Consider the following 16158-nt stretch of genomic DNA (forward strand, 5'->3'; position numbering starts at 1 on the left):
TATTCTTCTCTCTCTCTCTCTCTCTCTCTCTCTCTCTCTCTCTCTCTCTGTGCCTTTTTCCTTGACCCCATCATATGAAAGTAAGTACATTTTCACATCTGATGTTGACATGCTGCATGTTTTCTTGATTAGAGACATTTACACAACAGATGAAAATGCATAAATTTGTCATCTCTCCCTGTTATATGTCATTTGATGTATGTGGTTTTAGCTTTTTATTGTTTTATATAGTTTCCTCAGTTTGGTTTGGAAGAACAGAACATTTTATATGTGCCTCACTGTGTTTATATTAATTTGTGTTTCATATTGCAGCTGATGAGGCCTCGATTAGAGCAGTTAAAACAGGAGATGCAAAATATGGTATGAATCATCTTTTTGTTCTTTTTCCTTTCCTTGTGTGTGGGGAGGGGTTTGAGAAAGTGGGTATGGGCAAACAATGTGGGATCATGTTTGTCTATATGATGACACTCATCAAGTTTGTTATACAGTTTGCAAAAAGCTTCATTTCCAGGGTTTGAAACTTTGAACACATTTTATTTGTTAGGAACAAGATCCTGAGGTTTTAAGAGAAGGTCAGAAACGAATGATGGCATTGTTCAATGAGTAAGTGTTTTTAGTCTGACGGAATCACTTGTGAAGTAGTGTTTACAATTTATAGCTGCTAGCTTGTCAGCCATACTTGGCTATCATTTTCTATTCATTAAATGTTATGGCTTATTTCAAGTTTTAAGTTCAGACACAGATTTGTTAGCTACAGCATTTGGTTCCATGTTTGGTTATGATTGTTTCTCATGCAGCCATCTTGTGTGTGCATGCCCAGGCATTTAACTACACAACTGCATTTTTTTTTTTTTTTTGCAGGTACGGAGTCACTCCATTTTCTCAATTGAAAGGATTATTCATACAAGGTCCTATCTTCATCAGCTTCTTCCTAGCTGTAAGATATGAGCATACGTTACACATGGTTTCATTTAAGATTTGATATCTCTTTTTTCTTGAATTTATGAATTTAAAATTTTGTAACTCTTATTATTGTAGATTAGAAACATGGCTGAGAAAGTTCCATCTTTTCAAAATGGTGGAGCTCTCTGGTTTACGGATCTCACAACTCCAGATAGCTTGGTGATCCTTCCAATTCTGACAGCAATGACATTCTGGATAACAGTCGAGGTAGATTTTTTTCTTTTGATAATTTATCTTGCAAAATATGGGACTTGATGTGTATGGTGTATAATTAAGTAAGCATTCAATTGATTGTGAGTGAATTCCACTTATAGTCTTTGCAGCTTCCATTTCCTTTGTTTTATTTCTGTAATGATCATTAAAGAGTGCTGAAGTATGTGATTTCCACTGTTTCCTCCTCAGTGCAACATGCAGGAAGGTATGGAAGGAAATCCTGTTGCCCAAACTATGAAAACCTATTCTAGAATACTAGCTGTCATTGCAATTCCAGTTATGATGAGCTTCCCAAAGGTATGTGAATTTTCTGTGTTAAATCTTCTTGAAAGGAAATAGGATACTTAAGGAATTGCAGCAGATTCCTTTATTTCATTGTTCGACACCTTTTCAGGCACTGTTCTGTTATTGGCTCACCTCCAACATCTTCTCCCTTACATATGGATTGGGTGAGTATCTTCTAAACATCTTGAGCTTCAATTGGTATGTCATTTTTCTCAAACCACAGTTTGAATTGAAGCAAGGAATGTGTTTGCATTGATGAGATGCTCCAATGTGATTTGAGTACTCTTTGAACATTCATGGTTTCCTTGGAATCTAGTTGGCATTGCTGCTCCAAGAAGCAAACCTGTGTGCATTTCCATGCACATTACTAAACAGTGGTCGCATAGGATTTCTTTTTCTTTTTTCTTACTTTCAAGTAAAAAACTTTTTACTGGGAGGAATGCTACTTCAGTACACAAGCCATATACACATTGATTGGGGCAGGATAGAAAAAGTGTAACAAGTTAGATAAACCAATGAAACCTCTGGTTCTTTCAGGTCTGGTATTTGTCTGAGCTTATCTTTTTCTAATACATTTCAAGCTGACGCACTATATTATATTCCTGCAGCAATTAGGAGTCCAAAGGTGAAAAGTTTACTCAATCTTCCTCAATTTTCTGAGCCACCTCCTACTGCATCGCAGCCTCCATTTTCTTTGTTTGAAGCAGTTACAAAAGACACTACCATTGAATCCGAACCTTCATTACACACAGAGAAATCAGAGGTTTCTGACAGAAGCATATCGTCGTCTTCCATTCTCAAGCAGAGACTCAAAAGTCTGGAAAAGCATGTCAAGGGGAAAAAGAAAGAAAATTAGACAAAGATCTACCTGAACCCATCTCCCGTCTGAGAGAACAACTTTATAGGTAGTAAATTATGATCTGTTTCTATCTGTATTGACATCAAACTTGGTTTTCTGTACCTCTTTTTCAAATACAAAAGGTGCATAAACCTTGGAGAAAGTCTGTTTTTGTGTTTCAAATCCTTCTGAAGGATGTATATGTGATTAGCTAAAAAAAAAATGTTGAGCATCAGGATTTTTATGGCTTTTTTTTCTTCTCATACTATGATGTCAAGCTTGTATACACTTTCAGAACAAAAAAATAGTGAGTTATATACGAAGAATCCTCAATTAATCACATATTCACAGAGTACTAGGATATTATACACAGCAAAAATCCAAGAGAGGACCTTGCATCTAGATACAAACTTGAGATGGTGTTCACACTCCATAAGGATGAAGTCACTCCTGTTCTTCAGTAAAATCAGGCTCTGCGGGCTTCTGAGGTAGCAGTGGAAGCAATGCCGGTAAAGGTCTAGAGTCACGCACACCCTTCTGTCGCAAGGCACGTAGTGCATTGGCTGCAAACCTTGATGCATATACGGTGGCAACAAGGCTTGGTGTGTTTCCAGCATCACTTGCAAAAGCATCATGCAGTTTCTCTTCTGCTTCATGTAATGACTTCTCAAGCTTTCTCTTGCAGTGTCGGCGCCAAGCTGCTTGTATGAAACAGGATGCCCATGTCCTCCACTGCATGGAGTAGAACCTGAAAGTAGACATTTATGCTGGTATTACTACAAAGATCAAACTCAAGACTGAAGCTGTCAGGAATAATGTTGTTCTCAATCCCAACATCTGATACTGATTCACCTTTACCTAGGATATATATTCTAAGGTTTTACACAAATCATTAGAACCATAAATTTTCTCAATCAAAAAAGAAAAAGAAAAAGGAGGATGCTGTTTCTAATGTTATAAATTTTGGTTGATATTGCACAATGGGGTACTTTTGCTTGAAAATACAAAACCATGGTTTAGAGCCTTACCTGAAAGCATGTTGGACCTGCCTACTGTGCAGGCGCCGAAACTGGGAGGCGACAAACTTCAAATCATCTGCCCTCAGAGCAAATGCTTCAACCTCAGTTATAGCTTCCACTGTTCTAGTTGAGATTGGGAGATTGGTAGTGGACTTTGGATCCAATGCCCATGTAAGAAGTTCTTCTCCACAAAAGTCACCAGCCTTAAGATTAGCACAGTTAAAGAAGCCAGTCCTTCCACCATTAGTAGTCATAGTTGCTATGTTTCCACGCATAACAAAAAGCATCTCATCAACTGGGTCACCCTCTCGGATAATGAAGCTGTCGTCTGTGAAAAGGACTGGCTTGAGATGGTCACACAGGGCATCCATCAGTCGGTCATCCATTTTCTCAAACATCGGCACCTAAGGAAAATCAAAGTGATGTAAATGCCTGTTAACACTAGGAGAAATAATGATGAAGATATTTTTAGTGAAAAGTGAAAACACTCACTCTCTTAACAAGAGCCAAGCAAAGATGGCGTTTTATGTCCTTCCTCAGGTCTTTAGGAAGGTTACGAACTAGTTCATCTTCCTCAACACCTCTTGTTTCTTGCCATTTATACTGATCATAGCGTCTGATCCTTTCCCTCAATTTCTCAGGAAGCATTCGGTGCGACATCCACTGTTCTGCATCTCGCCTTTTCACTCTCATTTCTTCAACTCTCACAGTAGTTGACTGCAGAAATTTCTGAAAGATCACACCAGATGAGGTTTTAGCATTTTTCACCAACTTGGTCCAACTCTTAGCAAAATCAAAGAATAGAATCATTTAACATGTGTCGGACAGCAACACTACCAAGAGATTGATTTGACACAAAAGTCATTTTCTAGTGCAAGGTTATTAGTTCAAACTGCAGATCCACATCTAGATGGAATGCGTGGAGCACACAGCTGAGCATAACTATAGTAATCTTATAAAATTGCACTCAGATTCAAGTATTACCTGCATATTGCCGATGAGCAATGCAAATAGGACCAGTCCGAAGATAGAAATGAAGACCGCAAAGAGTATCTCCCAAACATAAGTGCTTGTTTTGAGGTTTTGACCAAGAGAACTGCAAATTGGCTCCGAGTTAAACCTTGTTATGTACATCATGCAATCGATCTCAAGGAAGAAATGAAGAAGGCTCCCCCACTAAACTTAAGAATGGAGTATGAATAGAGTTCAGTGTTGTGATTACAAACCTAAGGCTACGCAGACCCCACCAGAAACAGTATAAAAATTTCATTGGAAAATCTGTTGTCTCCATCACACCAGACTCCAGAGCTTCAGCAAATATTCCAAAGTTGAACACAGATGAATTTTTAATGTCATCAGGGTTGGTAAAAGGGCAAGAATCTTTTAACATGTCAACAATTGTCATGTTAGCTACCTTGTCAGAACCCCCACAGTACAGGTAGTTCTTACAATTTACATCATTTCCGCAATGATCATGCCAGCACCTATACTCTCGTTCTACAGAGAACAAGTACCATATTGCTCCAACTACCTGGTATAAATAGCATTTATCATCAGATCAGAACATCCGAAAAGATTTGTTGGATAGTGTTGAAATCTATTAAATCAAACTTACATGGCTGGCTAACATGTAGAGCAAAAGATTGAATGCAGCTGCAGCCCATGCTGTCTCAGTCAGGAAACCGGAAGTTTTTGTAACTTCTTTGTATAGCGGATAGATTCGTATAAGTCTTGGCACATATTGGCATACAATCACAATTGTCAATAAGTTCTTTGCAGTCATTGGAACTGGACGTTCTATTATAGGGACTATCAAAAAAACTACAACCTGCACAAATTAAAAGAACGAAGTATTACCACCATGACCATACTTTCTAGAGCTTTGAAATACTTGAGAACTGAGAAGATTTCATTGTTACCTGTGGTAGAGGAAGAATAGCTAGAACATCTATGATAAAGTATGAAGACAAGTATCTTTTTGCAATGGCCACAGGGTCATCATTTAGCTCACCCCTTCCGAATACCCTAGAAGATGGTGCAATAAATCCAGTTCGAAACTGAAAGATTATATGAAGTATATGAAAAACATCGGTGAATGAACGAAGAACACAAGCAACAATCTGCAGCTCTTTGTCCAAACCAAGGCATTTATTCTTCCCATCGACCACTGATGTATAAAGAAACAATGGATCCAATGACACAGCTATGACACAAGATATCACAAATATCTTATTCCATGTCTGAAGAAATGATCCCTGAGGGTCGAGAATGTTCTTCCTAGGGCCTGGCTCCTTTGCTTGCTGCTTACTGGGACTTAAAGGTTTTCTCAAGGTTTTAAACCTATCTGAACCCCTATCAAATCCTCTACGAATGCTACTTAATACTGCATTCAAAGATGGCCTAGGTCTTCTTCGATTTCGTCCATCATCAGTCGAAAATTCCCTCTCAGAACTTGTAGATCTCTCTGAACGCCAATCATCAAACCTGGACATCAAAATACCATGCAGCACAAACCAAGTATTAGCAAGTAGCTAGACAAGTAAAAAATCAAAATGCTCATGGGACAGTTTAGTAAGTGAAACTAAAATCATCTAACAAATCCAGTGCTTTATTCAACAAAATTAGTAGGAGCACACAAAAGAAGTTGAAAGAAACATTGAAGTGATTTATTTATTAATACTCAGGCTTGAACAAACTAACCTTACAAACTTAGTCCCCTTCAGATTCATATCAGATATCCTGGTTTGGTTTATTTACTTCTTGAAAGAGATACAATCCAGGTCCCTGCAAGATTCCAACTTGAATACTGAAAATTTGCCTAATAAGAACTGCGTTATTGGTAATGTTTTAGACCTTTAATTCAAGAATGAGCAAATAATCTTGCAATGAAAGTCAACTTTCTAGTTGACCCAAGTCAATCCACATGTAAAACGTTATGCTTAACATGCAAAATCACATTCTACTGTAATCATCCCATTAACGAGGGTAAAAGAATATGAATTAGCAATTACACCATAATAATCTAGACTTCAACTTCAGGGATAGTGGATAATTTTACAATTAATGTTATATTAGTGTATAGAAATTGACTATATCAAAGGTGGGAGATTAACCAGCACATCAAGAATGAACAAACCAGAATAAGCAGATATGAGTCCTAATCGACACCAAACTCCAACCTCATTCATTCCCAAAATCAAAGACAATCCCAGAAAAGTTGCATGCATAAACATTCAAAGACCAGAAAATTCACCCCTTTCCCTAACTTCCTTTGTTTACCTTTGCATGCAAAACCCAAGTCAACAAAGAGCAAGACTCTTTGATCTCTTTACCAAGTTCCAACCTTCAAACAAAACCAAGATGGAAGTTGCAGTGAGAAAGTACTAATAGGGCCTGAAACTGAAAGATCAAGGATGAGAAATTTCGTTTTGTGAACAAAAGACAGAGAGAAATTTCGTGGGATAGAGGAGGTGGTTGGTTCTAAATGGCAGTTTATATGGGGGAGTTGAGTTTCAAAGGGAATATATAAGAGGGAAAAAGGGTAGAGAGACAGAGTCCACGCATTAGAAAAGTCATCAGTCAACAACTCAGCCTCAGCCACCATGGGGTTGCCTCCAAGAAGCTACTGTGGATGGTATGACTCTTTTGCATGGTTTATTGTTTTGTTTTGTAACTTGTGGCCTCGTGGGGGGTTACTATCAGGTTGAAAAATCTGACACTGATGTTTCTGTAACAGTAGTCTAATTAGGGGATGGAATAAAGAAATTAGGGTGTGACGATCTGAGAAATCTAATATCTTTGCAGACTTTGCTTTGTTAGAATTGTTATGATTAATAAGCTTGCTTTTCATGTGATCAAAAAGATCAGTCTTGTACTCTTGTAATAGCTATTCATTCTTAAGGCAGCTTTAAACTCGCCTTTTGATACTTGTATGTTCGATAGAATCGAAATGATCCATGACAATTCTCGTTTTTGTAAAGTTTTGACTTTTGAAGGAATTACCTTGCCTTTTGATACTCCCAATTTTTCCGATCATATGATTGAACCCCCTAAACAAATAGTATCACACTTTCACTAAATACCTTCGATCTAATTGTAACAAATAGTATCCCTAAACCCGAAACCCTTGTGCAACTATACAGATTGTACTTAGAACTTCACTTTCTAAGTTCCCATTTATGCCTTGAAGCATCCACTTTCCTTTAGGGCATTGGCTGCAGAATGCAGCAGAAATAGACCCCCAGCAATAAGGTTATCGATCTTTGTCAACGACGACAGATCAACTTTTGGTGTGTCTATAATTGTACCGTACACCTCCTTATTTTTTAAGACTGTTCTGAATTTATGTAGCCATGTTTAGTGTTGTATGAGATTAGAAGGTAGTTTGCTTGGTTTATGATTTATGGTTTAGAATGATGGTGTTAGCTAAGGATTACCTATTTGAATACCCATAATAACATCATCTAAAGAGGCCAAAATAAAAACAAAATGTTACGTGTAAACTCATTTATTTTAGTACTCAGTAACACCAAATACAGTACTAACTAAACTAGACTCCTTATTTAACAAGTCTCATTTAATCCTAACAAACAAACATGTACTTGTACAAGTTCATTAATCAATTAATCAAGTGACCATGAAGGCATGAAGCCCCCTCAATTGTTTCAAATAAGGCGTAGCCTACCTTATTGTGTCTCCTTTAAATGCAAACGATGGACAGACACCCATCAACTATGAAATTACGACTCATATCTCACAAGTCACAACAAACATTTACGTTCTTCGTTAATGAAAATCTACATGACCTGTTATGAGCAGGCTAATTAGGCCGGATTCCAAACCCTGAGCAAACTAGAGCGACATTTCCTAAACAAAGACCTCACATCGTAGTTATGTATCATATTGATATCACAAACCAAGTAGCAGTAAACTACATTAGCCCAGAGCAACTGTCGAATTGAAAATATAAAACAGGTACACGGATGACTTTCTTTCGTACTAATTGGTTGAAATGTCCCCATATGTACACTTGATTAGATTAACTAATATCTGAAGGCACGGTCTTTGTAAACTTAGGTCAATAAGCAGTTCAGGAGGAGGGAAGTCTGTCTTAAACAAACTAGGCTTTACAAGTTGAAACAGAGGGAAAAGAATTAGTCCAAGTAGGCAAATATGATTCAATAATGTAATTAAGTGTGAAATTAGGACCAGGACCAAATCCTCAGATAATATGATATTACACTTATTAATTTGCATTCAAATCTGTCCCTTAGTACGTTGAAAATGAACCAAAGTAGCAGTTAAATTTTATACCACTAGTCATGACAAGAGTGTCAAAAAAGAACAATCTTCTAGATACATAAATTGAAAGTTTAGCAATGAATTCGCTCTGCTTCAAATGGGTGAAATTTCTGTAACTTATAATCCAAGAAACTGTGATGTAAAAGAACCGAGATTGAAATCAACTGTTGGTATTTCAGATGAATGTTAGGAAATAAGATCATATAAGAAAAGGGAGAACTAAAGAAGAGGTGGATGATAATGCAGAGAAGCATTAATCATGCCAATTTATCCAAATACATGACAACCAACTGAATAATGTCATTGACTTTCGCCGATAACTAAGTTTTTGGAAAGAGAAAGTACAAATACTAGTCTATTATAAGGAATTTCCTATCTGTATGCTAATACAGATCAGACTAGCCAGCTAAAAATGTTGAAATCTGCTGATAACAGAACCCTTAAGTGTCTTCTAGTAAGAACTCTAACTGAGTGATATTCATTCCTATCAGTTACAAGTGTAACGGGACCTTCCTTACCTTTATCTAGGGTTTCTCCTCATCTGATTGAGTACCTTGCTCGGGGACAGAATCAACAAAGAATTCCTCTGAAAAGCAAGGTAAAGTGATTAGTGACAGATAACCAAATTATACTATGCATAGTTCAATTTTTTTAACAAGGGGAATTAATGGAAGAATCAATCGTCTGAACCTCTATTCAAATCTTACAAATCAGTAAAACTAATGAAAATAGGCAACTCTCATCTTACCTATATCCTCTTGCTCGGGAGAGTCGAGTAAAATTTCAGAATCAGAGGCCAGAAAGGGGGAGCCATCATAGTTTCCCAAGGCTCCTAAATCTGACAAAAAAAAAAAAAAAATAGAAAGCCTGAGACATGCGTAAACACAACAGCTACTCTATTTGTTACTATATTTGGCCATCCATGTAAGCAGCCGTGCAACAGCTTTAGAAGTACCAAAAAGTTTTGCTGCCATAACTGCCGTTTCAAGAGACTCGTACATAATTCAAAAGCTAGAACAATGAGGAAATATTTTATTATTTGCTTCAATGATTATAGAATGTACACTTCCAGCTATACTCGTCAGAAAAATTTATAGAAAGATCTCGCCGAGGTCTTTGTAAAATTAAGTATGTATGTTTCCTCCTATATGTTTGATAAATCAACTGTGTCAAGATGGATAGTGTCTGGCCTTCAGCAGTTTGTACCGTTTCTGTTCACTTACAGCTTGCACTAATGTCTATGAATACAGCTTTACAATACGTATTTGATCACTTAAATTGTCAACAATTTCTATAGGTAGTTCACACGCTTAGCTAATTTTATATGTGATTCAAATAACTTACCTCCTAAGTTCGACAAATCTGCTGTAAGATCTGAAAGGCTGAAATTCCACTGGATCTGATCCAGAGATCTGCCACCCCCACCATCAGGTCCAAGCTGCAACCCATTACTTGCCACATCAGATGTAAATGTTGTATCAAGTGCCGATGTGTCTACTCCCATTCCTGATATATCTGACGCCGTGAAGGGGAAATGACCACTGGATGCAACTGATGTAGGACTTACAGGAATCTCGGACATGGATGACATGCTGTTTGGTGGAATCACAGGAACCACATCAGCACTACTGCAGTCCATCACCATACTTCAGAAAGGAGAAAAACAGTTTCCATTAGCTAAACTTCTAGCGTAAAAAACTGATATATATGAAGATTAGAAACCACAGTGAACCAATACACATGTTGGACTTTGAACCAATAAAGGGGAGAAACTAAACCCTTTTTTTTTTTTTTGCTAACATATGAACCAGTAATTATAGAAAGATTGAGGCAAAGGACAGATTCTCACTCATTCCCAGAATTCATCCGAATTGGATGGTAATTGCTTGGTGCAGGGACTCCATTAACTACATGACAGTTAGATATTCCCATGGAATCAATATGGGGTTGACCTGCTGCTGGCATTGGAGGTTGCTGAAGCACAGGGTATCCCATAGGTAAGTTGTTAACTGCACTGCAAACAAGTGGCAGTGAATACAAATGGAAACCGTAACACAAACCATATTACAAATCAACGGATCAACCACATACTTCCATGCTTATATACATCTGTAACTACAATACTTTAAAAAGTAATATTCTTTAGTTTTATCTTTATCAAGCATTACCCTACCCCTTAAGGTCAAACAAGACTTGACCCAAAAGTTCTAACTGACACATAGTTTTGTTACAATTAAGGGACCGAATTATGATATTCTCATATTCATGCACCCAAAGGAGAAACAAGGATAAGGTAGAGCTACTACTATCAATATAGGATAAATTCTTGCTCTGACACAACCATGTTGCTGTAACCCGAAAACTTACCAGGCATGGGATGAATCCCATTCTGTATAGGTGCCAAAGGAACCTTTGGATGCATGGGATGATACTTCGACAGATGACAGTGATGCTCCAGTAAATGATTAAACAGGATTATTTGTTTCTTCAATTTTAGCCTGATGTAATAGGCCCTGAAAAAGTCAGCATTTTCTTCTTCCAACTTCTGCCATACTGAAAAACAAGAAAATAAAGATGACAAATTCGTTTAAGGTGCATATATTATGCTTAAACTAAAAAAAAATTAAGTAGCTTCTTCTGACTGATATTCAATTCATCAAATCCTCATTATAGGAGAAAGTCTTGTATATAGTTGTATTAACATGTCTAGTAAATTTATAACCATAAACTTCCCAGCCCCGCATAATTTCAGTAGGCAACAAAAGTATAAATGTATGGATTAGTTTTACTAATATAACTAATGGAGAGAACACGTACACCAGGATAATAGTTTTCAAAATATGGCTATTCTTGATTTAGGAACTTAAGATATGTAATCACATTAGCACATGCTTAAAGTATATTCTGAAGTTACCTACCCAAAGTGGTAAATCCAGGATCTATTCTTGCGCGGGTCAAGAGAGTCTTGACTACCTCATCTCTATTCATGTATAATTGTAAACACCGCTCTATTAGATTCTGGACCTACAAACATTTATTACAGAGAACCATCACAAAGATGGACAATGTATTAGTCCAACTCATTCGCAAACGGTATTCAGAACACAGTAAAACATTAAAAATTAACATACGCAGAAAAAGAAAAGAAAAGATCAAAAGAATTGTTTGATTTGGTGGCCTTACAAGTTCTATATCTTGGCGTGATACTTTCTTGTTGTCATTGCCTGAAGATGATATTGAAGCTGAATCAGTACCAGGAGCCTCATTTGTTTGGTTTTTCAATTGGTCACCTTGTGTATCATGTATAGCTTGGTTTGAAGATTGTATTTCTTTCCCACTCTGTGAAACCCAAAATAGGAATATTCAATCTAGTGAAAAGCAGTATGTGCACAAAATAAACTAGATATCACGACCCCATGTTAAGAATTGTAAAGTGGCACCTGTAACGTCTTCATCTCAGCTGAATGCAGGTGGACCACATCTCTTTAGTATGGCTCTGGTGTTCCTCAGGCTGTGGTCACTGGCTGACCGTAATTACTTTTTGCACAAATGAACAACACAGATGACTAGGTAGCAGCTTTACCTGGAATGGGAAATCAACTTCTTAAAGTCAGTAGAGCTAAACCATTTACATACAGTAAATAAATCCATGTACAGATCACATCAAAAGTATAAATATAACATAAGTTAAACCCCCAGAACCAAATTTCCATAAAATAAGATCTATTCCAAACTGGAAGCATTCAGAATTTCAAGATGAATATGAAAAACCATATTGTTTGGGTTTAAAGTTTAACCACTCATCCATGTTTTCCTTAAATGGGCTCTCAGTGGAAATCAATATCAGGGAAATATGGCAAGTCACTGTGATGCTTTTCATCTACAACATTGGTCTCAAAAGATCGCCCAGAGCTTCACATACAGAACAACCACATTCAAAATCGGAAAGAAACAAGCATACACCATAAAAGGTTGAAATCCATGCTACCTACAGTCGATACTTCTTCTCCCATCTCTCAACGCATAGCATTAAAACAAACAACTAATATACAGTGAAGATCATAACAGCTCCATTAGCAATGGTTACCTCTCGCCTACCTAAATACACTTCACTCATTTCTCATATTTGCTATCTGATATACCACACTACTAGATGCTTATCTAGCTTCATATCTTACACTAACAACACTGCAAATTGATGTATGCATTTTGGAAGCAACAACATTCCGAAATTCCAGAGCAAGTTCCTTGTCATACCATCCAACAACCAAAACCAACTTTGTTAGTTTGTTACCACAAGGTGCCAAGTTCTTAATGCTATACAAGAATTGCATTAGCTTCATAATAGCTCAGAAACTCCACAGAATCCAGAATCTATTTATTTTTGTTTTAAGTTGCAGACTTGTAAATTTCAAACAAGCATATAATTCAAGACTAACATATATAATCAATCAGATCTAAGTCAAGTCTATTAATAAACTAATTAAAACACTAAAACAAGCTCAACCATTAAAATAAACAACTAGAATCAGTCAATAAGCCAATAAACATCTTCAGAAAGAATCAAACTTTTGAAAACATGAGAGAGAGAGAGAGAGAGAGAGTATCAAGGAATTTAAAAAGTTAGTATAAAACACTAAAAAGGTGAAGATCTAGCATATAGTATATTACCTCAACTCACCAACCCAGAATCTGAATCTCCTTACAAACTTTAATTTCGACGAATTAAACAAAACCCAGTTCCTCTAAAGAGTCGACAAATTATCAAACAGGGAACCCAGAAACCCGAAAAAGCTTCAATCTTTGCACAGAAAGCAAGAAACTTTTAAGCTCAAAACACAGTTACAGACCCAACCCAGTTTCAGTTTTCAGTTCAGGGATTGGTTCAGAGGCTCTTCTTCCATTTTGGGCTAGAAAGACTAAAACTTTAGGGAGACCCTGAAATGATATTTATAGTAGAAGACAGAGGAAGATTGCAAATGGGTTGAAGGGTTTGCTATGACATTATTGGAGGAAGGAGAGAGAGAGAGAGTTGCTCAGACTAAGAAGAAAAAAGAAGAGGAAAAAAAATCTTGCCCAAATTGGCGTTTTATACAATTTGGACTTTCTATTTTGATATATTTTGAGTTTCAATTTAATTATTTAGGAGAAAGCGAAAGTTTCTTGAACGGGAAATAATGAACCCAATAATGAAAAAATAATAATTTTGAAAAATTTGGGGAGAAAAATTAGAAAATGAAATTGGTGAAACCGGTAGTGCAAGGTGTACGGAATTAGATTAATTGCTAATTTGGATTGGACACGTCATTTGGGGGCACGAGTCACGAGGCAACTGTGAATGCAGGCACTTGTCTTGAACTATTGATGATTCACGAGAGAGCCTCTTCCCCGATTGGTGTACTACATTTTTTATTTCTTCATTACTCTGTTTCTGTTTTTCTCATCTATTTTGGTATAATGATTTATCTTTGGTGAACAAGCAAAAATGTCTTTTTCATCAAGAGAATAAGAGCAAAAACAAAATAATTTGGTTTGACAAAATAATTTATCTTCAGTCTTTTTTCATCATTTGGTTTGACACCAAGATAATTCAATGTTTGCGTTACGAACTACAATACTTAAGGTTTTGACAATCAAAACTTAGTTAAGACCCTCAAAGTTAATAAGTGAAATTCAATTGTAAGATGATATGGTTTGTTTTTCCATTATAAATTAATACCCAATTTCCAATCTATATTACTTGAAGCTTGATTTCAATCTCAACTACTATGATATATGTTTTATTTTCTTTAGATTTTGTATTCTCATTATCCCTATAGCAATTTTATGTATGGTCTATTAGGACCCACTAATGCCATAACAATTTAGGTTCGGCTGTTATACATATTTGTATAGTATACATTAAACCGTGAGCCGTCTAATCGTTTAGCAATTCAAAATTCAAGACGATCAGATAGTTTATGGCTTGATGTATGCTATACACATATGTATTAATGTATAGTAGAAAAGTCCCAACAATTTTGTTTAGAATAAGTGTTTTGATAAAGAGTGCGGCTATTGGGACCTCCAAATTTACTTAGTATACCTCTCATTCTCTCTACACCTCTATTTTACTTTTAAAATGCAAGCATTTGCTCATTAGACCTCCTTTCAAATTTTTAAAATAGCTTTGTTTATGTAATTCACACATATATTAATATATTACTCATTACACCTCTTATTCACTAATTATATCTCCAATTCTTTTTTTTCTTTTTTCTTTTTGCATGCGAACATCCGTTTTCGACTTCCTACTTCTTTTATTTTTTTTTCTTTTTTTCTTTTTAACGACAACCTCCTACTTCCCGACCTTGTATTTCTTGTATTTTCTTTTATTTTTTTGTTTTTTTTTTTTTGCATAAAATGTCACTACACATTCATTTTTTGATCAAATTGTAAGAAATAATTTTCAATGACATCAATTTTCGAGAAGTTAATTCGAATCATGAAGAATACTATTCTCTTAAAAATAAAAAATAAAAAACAAGAATTGTCTCTCAAGTATTTATCGATTATCAAAAGAATGTTTTTACATGAACTATTTTATATTTTTGTTACTTTTGTATTTCTATTTTACATATACAATTTTTTTTTGTTTTTATACTCATGATGATAAATTATTTTAATAATTGATAGATCATAATTTTTGTAAAATTATTTTTTCACTTTGTATATGCATGTGACATGTATAATAATATAAATATATAAATGCTTTAATAAGTATGTGGTAAAACTAGAAAATAAAAATCAATAAGGAAAATAATAAAATGCAAACCATTATTATTGAATTAGAAAGTTTAGAGAGAATAAATGTAATATTACTTTTTGTTTAATTAGTGTCATTAATAGTTATTGTGTAAGAGGATAAATATGTCATTTAATAATTCATAATAGAGTGAGATCAAGTAAGTAAATTTGGAGGTCTCAATAGCCGCATTCTTTGATAAAACACCTCAATGTTTAACTCAATACATGTCGCCCTTTCATTATCACATTTACATGTTACGTTTAATCCTCTATATCTTTTGTTTGTCTTTCTCAAGTGAAGCGTTAGCGAAAACTATAAATCTCGAACAACCTACATGGTGCCTAAACAATACTAAAAGAAAAATAGGTTGCCATCATGCCATGCTAACTACATTGTAAGAACCTCCTTCAAGAAATATAACTAAATTTATAAGCGTTTGGCTTTTTGCAGTGTGTAAATCTGACTAAGATGGTATAGAAGAACACCAATGATAATAGTGATACAATGCAATTGTATCCAAAATCCAAAATTCAAGAAGTTGATTGTTATTTGTTTCACTCCTACATACAATGACCTATAGTAGCAAACATAATTTTGAGCATATTATTTTCATATATATACAGTGGGCTCAGTAGTATCAAACTGTCAGTGGTCCAAAACCAATGAAAAAAAATCCCATACCCCCATTTATATGAAAGCTGATTCCTCATTGTCATTTGTAACTAGAAGTTCAGGATATTATTGTTCAAATC

The 16158-nt window shown here is 35.6% G+C and overlaps 3 protein-coding genes across 3 annotated transcripts in view; 1 reads left to right on the plus strand and 2 right to left on the minus strand.

Annotated features, from left to right (window-relative positions):
• The window catches only part of LOC101292629 (mitochondrial inner membrane protein OXA1-like), a 4708-nt gene extending 2281 nt beyond the window's left edge, over nt 1-2427 (plus strand). Inside the window, exons 4-10 of the mRNA XM_004306633.1 lie at nt 313-360; nt 545-603; nt 862-937; nt 1039-1170; nt 1366-1473; nt 1571-1625; nt 2070-2427. Of these exons, the coding sequence (XP_004306681.1) occupies nt 313-360; nt 545-603; nt 862-937; nt 1039-1170; nt 1366-1473; nt 1571-1625; nt 2070-2317 (726 nt within the window). The 3' untranslated portion in view covers nt 2318-2427. The remainder of the gene's footprint in view (nt 1-312; nt 361-544; nt 604-861; nt 938-1038; nt 1171-1365; nt 1474-1570; nt 1626-2069) is intronic.
• LOC101292339 (cyclic nucleotide-gated ion channel 1-like) lies at nt 2388-6047 on the minus strand. The gene is made up of 8 exons (XM_004306632.1): nt 6019-6047; nt 5238-5802; nt 4934-5146; nt 4545-4849; nt 4303-4414; nt 3811-4047; nt 3328-3722; nt 2388-3047 (listed from the first exon to the last, which is right to left on the minus strand). Exons 1-8 carry the CDS (start codon nt 6045-6047, stop codon nt 2744-2746), a joined length of 2160 nt encoding a protein of 719 aa, XP_004306680.1. The 3' UTR covers nt 2388-2743.
• Nucleotides 6048-8758: 2711 nt separating this feature from the next.
• Nucleotides 8759-13662, minus strand: LOC101292928. The gene is made up of 9 exons (XM_004306634.1): nt 13291-13662; nt 12060-12202; nt 11803-11958; nt 11538-11643; nt 10987-11172; nt 10469-10628; nt 9964-10265; nt 9368-9457; nt 8759-9205 (listed from the first exon to the last, which is right to left on the minus strand). The coding sequence occupies exons 2-9, from the start codon at nt 12072-12074 to the stop codon at nt 9144-9146; spliced, it is 1077 nt and encodes a 358-aa protein (XP_004306682.1). The 5' UTR covers nt 12075-12202; nt 13291-13662; the 3' UTR covers nt 8759-9143.
• Between the last annotated feature and the right edge of the window lie 2496 nt (nt 13663-16158).

Source organism: Fragaria vesca, linkage group LG7 (genome assembly GCF_000184155.1).
Source record: "Fragaria vesca subsp. vesca linkage group LG7, FraVesHawaii_1.0, whole genome shotgun sequence".
Taxonomy (NCBI): Eukaryota; Viridiplantae; Streptophyta; class Magnoliopsida; order Rosales; family Rosaceae; genus Fragaria; species Fragaria vesca.